We start from the raw sequence: 7171 nt of genomic DNA, 5'->3' as shown, positions 1-7171 counted from the left end.
GCACTTCCCTCTTCTCTTTAAGGGCTCTCAGCACTCCGTAGGGATCCTCAAACCATCCACATAACCAATAATGAGACCTCCCTCCCCAGTTAGGGGAGATGTTGCCCTAAGGTTGCTTAATTTTGCTCTGGAAGTAGGGGAGGGAGAAAAAGACCTCATCTTTGTAGGGTACAAAGGAACACAGTAATTGCTCAATATTCTTTTTCAATGAATGAACGCATGGTAAGGATGAAACTTTCATCTGCCCCCACAGGGCTCCTCCCATCCACCCCACAGATATGTTCTGAGGACTAGACTTCACTTGCTCATCTGGACTCCCAGGCCAGGCCTTCTGTCACACCAAGCCACACCAAGCTCAGCAGTGCTCACAGGCCTTTAATCTGTAACTGCCTGGCCACATTCCATCTCTCCCCCAGGGTGGAGGGGAGGGATTAAGCTGTACGCTGGGGTAGGCTGTGCAAGCTGCCAGTCCAAAAGGGAAGGGCTGGGTCAGGCTGGGGACTGGACAGGGGGCTCCCGGCCCCAGGCAATGAGGGAGTTGCTGGCCTGGGCAAGCTCAGTGATGGACACCCGGCCCCGCTGTCGGATGAAGTTAGCCACGGCAGCCAGTTCCTCAGGGGTTATGTAGATGAACTTGCCCCGGTCGTCAATCACACCTGTGGGGACAGGAGGGTTGTGGGGCTGAACCTTCTAGGGTCTCCTCCCCACCACTGCCTGAGAATGCCCACCCACCTACCCCTTCACAAGTGGCTCAGAGCCCTCCAAGCCTGCCCACCTGCCTGGGCTCCCCTGGCTGCACCCAGTCCTGACTATGCAAGTCAAATCCAAATCCAGCTTTCTTGCCTGTCCCAGTCACCCAGAGTTGCTCCCAGGCCTGGACACCTCCCTCAGCTCAGCGGCCCTCCTGCACACCACTTCCCCACCTGGGGCCGAGACAGGGATCATCCGGCCTCCGCAAAAAAGCCCTACAGGCCCTCTGTGGCTAGACACACCCCAAGGCCAGGGCCTATGGTGACTGACTGTCATCCTCTCACCTGTCAGAGTCCCCTCAGCCAGCAGGTCCTGGATGCGGTTTATGGTATCCTATGAGAAGAACAAGTCTCAGAGTAGAGATGGGCACTGCCATCCCAAAAGACAGCTGCACTCTCCCTCCCACCACAATCAAATCTCCTCCTCTCCTTCTCTCGGCCACCCCCAATGTGACTCTCTGCTTCTCGTCTGGAGGGGTTCAAGGGAGATAGGGCCGTGGTCCCAGGGCACTGTAAGACCTCTGAGAGAGGCTTTCTTCAAGGCAGGAGAGGAGTGGTGGAGACATTTGGCCGCGAAGGCTGGCACAGCCTGTTTGCAAGAGAGTTGTCAAGGTAACTGGGTTTGGGCTGCCTCGCTTACAGGGGTTGCTGGAGTGATGGGGTTTGGGCTCTTTTCTTTTTCCTCTGTCTAGTAGGAAGGCAAGATTCCTGGGGTGCCAAAAAATTCCTACAGTCTACTCTTGCTTGAGGGCATTAAGACTCCTATCTTTAAGGATAGGTCCCCCTCTGACAGCCATATAGACCCTTTGGCCATATTCCATGGAGCAGGCCACCTTCAAGGGCTTACCTGAGTCCGCAGGCCCACCTGGGAAGCCAAGTCTTCCAAGAGCACGACCTTCGACTGCTGCAAGGAGGGGGAAGGGAGAAAGCCTCTCAGCACCGGAGCCCTCTGAGGTCGGCACACTGGCCTGTTCTGCTCTGGGTGGCTGGCTAAGCAGGCTCCATGCTCCCATGGGAGAGCTTTGTTTCTCTCACACACTACTCACATGCTCTCCCAGCTGCCTGTACAAACACACACACACACTCATCGACTCTCATGCCCATGCTTACTGGAAGGGATCTGCTCAAACCAACACCTGCCCCACGAGTCACGTCCTGGCCTGGGGACTACCCTGAGACAGACACCCATGGAGAGTCAAGTACAACTGCTACCTTTCTCCCCTGTATCCAGCTGTATCACTTTAACATTGTGAACAGGCCGGAAGGGGAAGCACCACAGAGATGAAGGGAGAGGCTGACAAATGCCAAGAGCTTATTAAAAAACTGTCGCTAGGACCTGCGTTTGCTGAAGACCTGCCAGGACCAGGAGCTGAGAAGTTGTGGGGAGTGCAGAGGTGAAGAAGACATAGCTCCTGCCCTTGAGCTCATAGCCGGCAAGACGACAGGCGAGAACGTGGACAAGAGAGCAGATGGGAAGCCCTGATGAGCCAGGGTCTTGGTAGGAGCAGTACAGCTCATTCTTGTCTCACCTCTGTTCACTGCCCCCTTGGCCTGAGACCCCCACCACCCTGATGTGCCACACTGCTCCCCATCCTCTCCTCACTCTGCTGAGGCACTGTGTCCACCCTTAAAATTACTGTCACTAAATCTGCTCAGAGCTTTCCACGCATGGCCGTGCTCCATGTGCCTCCCTCACACCCTCAGTAGAAACTTCGGTTCCTGGCGGGGGGCAGGGGTGTGACCGAGGGTCCACCGCTGGGTCCTACGCAGGCATCTGCTCTGCCTCCCCCATCCCCTCCCCAGACAGATAGCATGTGACTTGAGAGAAGGCGGTCTTCTGTGTGTCCAGGAATCTTCCATAGCAAATGAGCGGGGGGAGGAGTGACACAGTGACGCCTCCTCAGCTGCAGATGGCATGTGACTGTTCAAAATGCCAAAATGAATGTGCAAGCCGGGAGGCAAGTGAGTGGCGGCTGGGCCAGGGGGTGGCAAGCACAAGGTGACCTGGCCAGCTGGCCTCTACCTACAAAGCAGGGAGTAGGCCCTGGGTTCTCAGTGACAGCTCAGAATGTGACCACAGAGTCACCCCAGGGGTCCCTGAAGACCTGGCCTGAGAGGATCCTGGGGCCCAAAGTACATTTAGAAAAACAAACCAACCCACTTAGCCCTGCTCAAAAGGGAGAGAGGATCGGCAAGAGGAAGTTAGGCCTACGCTGCACATAAACTACACCTAGCACGAAAACATGCCTCCGGATCTGAAATGCTAGCATTCAAGGGCCTGTTCCCCTGGAAGCCTGGAAGAAGGCAGGTGGGTTCAGTTTGGAAGTCGTCCTTCTCCCTGAGACAGCAGCTGTAGGAGGATCAGCCTGCGCAGGCTGGAAAGACCTCTGTGGTCCAGGAGAGTCTGGAGAACCCCCCAGAAAACGGCCTCTCTAGAGAGCCTCTGAAAGCAAGGGCCGGAATTGCCCCCGAGGCCTCTACTTGAGTCTCTGCAGAGGTGAGGGGGAGCTGAAACTGGTGGATGAGGGCTTCCTGGAGGATAGACTCAAGATCTGTCACTGCCCACTGGGTCGGTGGGGATGGTGAGTTACAAACAGCAGCAGGAAAGTGTGAGAGATGTCCTGGCAGCCCTCGGGGGTTCCATCAGAGAGGAATGAGCTCTCTCCCCGCTAGGAATACCAGGCCCCCAGGCCATGAGTCCAGCCCCTTACTGCTGGGAGGAGTTTGAACCCTGCTCCCTTTGGAAGAAGTTGGGGTGGGGAGGATTATGCAAGGCCTGGCTCTTTGGCACCCCCTAGTAGCACCCCCTCCACCGCCTCCACTCCCTCTGCACTCCTTCCCTCAGCCGCCTCTGCACCTCTGAGTTGCACTTGAAAACCTCTCCCCTCGGAGCATCCTTCGTGGGAGAGAAGTTGCTTAGCAGCAAAGCAGAGCAGGACATGCTTATGCAACTCCAAGCCGCATCCAGCCCGGCTCCAGACGGACGGGGACACACATGCTGTCCCGCCCTAGATTCCAAAGGAAACATCATCCTGTTTCCCTGCAGACCCAAGTTCCTGGTCAGAAACACGTGGCCGGGGATGCTTGTTTCAACTCAACAGAGCTCAGTGTGACAGATCTGACAGAAAACACATGTGAAGAAACTTGAAAACACAGTGACTCACTGAGCGTGGGGTCTGAGGAGCAGGGAGACTGTCAAACCCTAAATGTGAGGAAGTGATTGAAGGCTCAGGCCTCCCACACAGACCAGGTCCCTCTCCACTGTCAAAGCAGAAGGGGCTCTTCTGGCCAGGACTGGGCAGCACTGACTCCCAGGTCCCCTGCCCACCCCTGCATGGGCTCAAGTTAGCCACCAACAGCCCCAGCTTGGGTCCACTCCTTCTACAGAGAGCACACGTGAAACGCACACACATGCACACACAACACACAAGCGTGAGGCAGGGAGCGGACGCCCAGACTCCGTTCCGTGGCTTCTTACCTTAATGTAGTTGATGAACTCAGTCAGGAAGCTGTGGGACTAGAGGAACAGAGAAATCGGGGTGAGTGTCCCCCTTGCAGGGGCTACAGGGGTCTATGCCACCCGCTTGCCATCTGTGTGAGCAGAGCTTCCCACAGTAAGGGGTTCGGAGGCACCCCCTCTTCCAAACCTGAGCCTGCTGGGCCTAATGCCCACCCACCTTTCAGGGCATGACAAGGGCAGCAGGCAAGGAATGATGGGGTGTCTGGGAGTGGGTGGCAGGCTTGGTGGGCACAGAGATGGGCCTTCCAGGGGCTGCAGGCCTACCTGTTCCTCAGTCATGGTCTCGCCCACACCTTCCTCCTCCACCACGAAGGATTCCTTCAGTTTCAGGTACTCCTCATGCTCCCGCTGGGCCTGCTCCTCCCGGGCCTTCCTCTCTTCCTCCTCCTGTGGACAAGAGGTAGGTATGTTGGGGCTGGTGCCCACCCCATCCCTGTTCTGGGCTCTGCTGCCCCCACAGGGCACCAGCACATACAGTCTGGCCCTTTCTCGGGGACAGAGTTCCTTTAAGACACTGCTCCCTCAACCCAAGGCTGAGCTATAGGCTGAGGCCCTTCTTCTCATCAGTTCCATCACCTCCCAGAAAAGTGCTGCTCAGCCCCCTCTCCTTTAAAATGCTGCCAATGATCCCCTCCTTGTCATGTCCACACTTCGTGTACAAACACCCAGGCTCCATTTCCTCATCATCCATTCACTCAATTCCATCATACTCAACTCCACCAAAACAAGTGCTATGGTCTTACCCATGCCCTTCATCCCACCCAATCCAAAGGGACAACATCAGTCTCATAACCCTGTCCTCTCAGTGGTGCTGGAGAGAGCTGACCATTTCGTCTTCCCTCGCTTGACTGGCAGATCCCACCTCTATTGGGCTTCCTCTTGCTCCTTGGGTCACTCTTCTCACCTCCTCCATTGCTTAGCCCTGTCCCTCCTCCCTCCTTCCCCTCCTCAGGCCACTTCGCCATGCCCACAGCATCAACAACCATGTCCTTGCCAGCGACTGCCACCGCTGTACCCTGCCCCAAATCTCTCCTCCCATATGACACACTCACTGGGCCATCTCACAGGTACCTCAAGTTGAGTACATCCCAGAAAGACCCTGTGATCTACTCCCCACACGTCCGGTCCCTGGCTCGGTGCGTCACAGAGCCATCTGGCCAGCTGGTCAGAAATAAAGTTCTATCTACTGTTTCTGTCTTCAACTTCCGGAAAACTTCTCAGTCTGACCATGCCACTTCACCACCACCACCGCCCAGTGCCGTAGCGTCCCTCCAAGTCAGCCTATTTTCCAGAGCTCTCAAAAAGATTTTTTTTAAAAATGTAGCTAAAGCTGGGACAGAGAATACACAAAATAAGCCTGGAGCATCTTGCAGTGCCAAAAAGGAAGCAAGTACTCAGAAAACAAAACAATGAGGTTACGTCAAAGGTACACAGGGCCAACTGCAAGAGCTCCTGCTGACCTATGTGACAAGGTAAATGAGATGGTATCAGACTGTAACGCAACACACAAAACATATCCAAGTCCATGTAGGTATAAACAACTAAATATATACACAGCGAAGAAAAGGTAAATCTTCCATATAGAAAAATCCCCAATACTTTGCATACTTTGCTCTCGAGAAGGTGGAGAATAACTTCCCACCCCTTAAGTGTGGGCTGTGCACAGTGACTTGTTTCCAAAGAACTACAGGAAGGAGGGCGTAACATCACAGCAGACAAATCTGGCAAAGAAAACCTGAGCCAAGCAATCCAGGTTAACATCAGTTGCGACACGCCAAGTTGACAGCAGGTATCCTTCATATGTGGCGTTGAGAACGGCCCTTCATCTGTGATCTTATTCCCCAAAATCCATAACCCGGTCCAACCATGAGATAAAAAAAAATGAGTCCAGCAAACTGAGGAATATTCTATAAAGTATTTGCCCAATACCCCTCAAAACTATCAAGATCACTAAAAGCATGGAAAAATCTGAGAAAATGTCACAACCAGAGGAGCCTAGGGAGACATGATAAGTAAGTGTAATGTGGCGTCCTAGAAGTGACCATTTAAAAGGATAGTGGAGGAAATTAATGAAATCCGAATAATGAATAATGTGTGGGGTTTAGTTAAAACAATATATTGGTACTGGCCGTGGGAAATATACCACAATAAGGTAAGGTGCAGGGGAGGAGAACCCCAGGACATTTAAGGTCCATCAGACAGGGTCATTATTCAGAAAGGTAAAAGTTCAACCTCCACTAACGCCTCCTCTCTCCTGTGCTCCGGCCCGCTTACTACAGTAGCCAAAGCCAGGCTTCCTGCCAGCAAGGGTCCCTGGACAGCAGGGCCAGGGAGAGGCCAAAGGCACCAGTGAAGTCTCTCTAACTGGGGCAGTCCTGGCTTTCATTCTGTATACACATTGCACTTTTGTGATGTTCCCTTTCTTGGGCACCAGTTCTCAGAAAGGAAGCATCTGGCAAACAAATGCTCACTAACCACCTCTCCCATAGTGGTTCGCATTCTCTGAGCATCTATCTCCTCCAGGCCAGGCCCTCCACAGGACCTGACTCAGGCAGGATCCATCAGCTCTTACAATGACCTTTAACAACTTCAAGCGCTTTAGGATTCAGACCCTACTCCCTCTCTGACTTTTCTCCTTCTTGCTTAGCTTGTTTTAGCCACTCCAACCACCACAATTTTCTTTAAATGCTTCAGGCATGTTCAATAAATCACATGCACAAAAATCCCCATCACCGGCTCTGCTTTTCAGCAGCAGTTTCGTACAGGTTGTTTTTAGAGTCTGGGGACCAAATAAACCAGGGCCTGTTCCTAAACCCAGTCCATGGGCCATCTCCTAGGTTAGAAGTGTGAGGAGCGGGACACCTGGGTGGCTCAGTTGGTTGAGCAGCTGGCTTCGGCTCAG

At 53.8% G+C, this 7171-nt stretch overlaps 1 protein-coding gene across 1 annotated transcript in view; it reads right to left on the bottom strand.

Annotated features, from left to right (window-relative positions):
* Positions 1 to 355: 355 nt before the first annotated feature.
* Positions 356 to 7171, bottom strand: part of LOC132022409 (DDRGK domain-containing protein 1-like) — a 9721-nt gene continuing 2905 nt past the window's right edge. The window contains exons 3-7 of the mRNA XM_059407669.1: positions 4534 to 4656; positions 4228 to 4266; positions 1597 to 1653; positions 1035 to 1083; positions 356 to 656 (exon numbers count right to left, since the gene is read on the bottom strand). Coding sequence (XP_059263652.1) covers positions 490 to 656; positions 1035 to 1083; positions 1597 to 1653; positions 4228 to 4266; positions 4534 to 4656 — 435 coding nt within the window. The 3' untranslated portion in view covers positions 356 to 489. The remainder of the gene's footprint in view (positions 657 to 1034; positions 1084 to 1596; positions 1654 to 4227; positions 4267 to 4533; positions 4657 to 7171) is intronic.

Source organism: Mustela nigripes, chromosome 7 (genome assembly GCF_022355385.1).
Source record: "Mustela nigripes isolate SB6536 chromosome 7, MUSNIG.SB6536, whole genome shotgun sequence".
In the NCBI taxonomy this organism is placed as follows: Eukaryota; Metazoa; Chordata; class Mammalia; order Carnivora; family Mustelidae; genus Mustela; species Mustela nigripes.
This window is presented reverse-complemented; position numbering and strand designations above follow the sequence as displayed.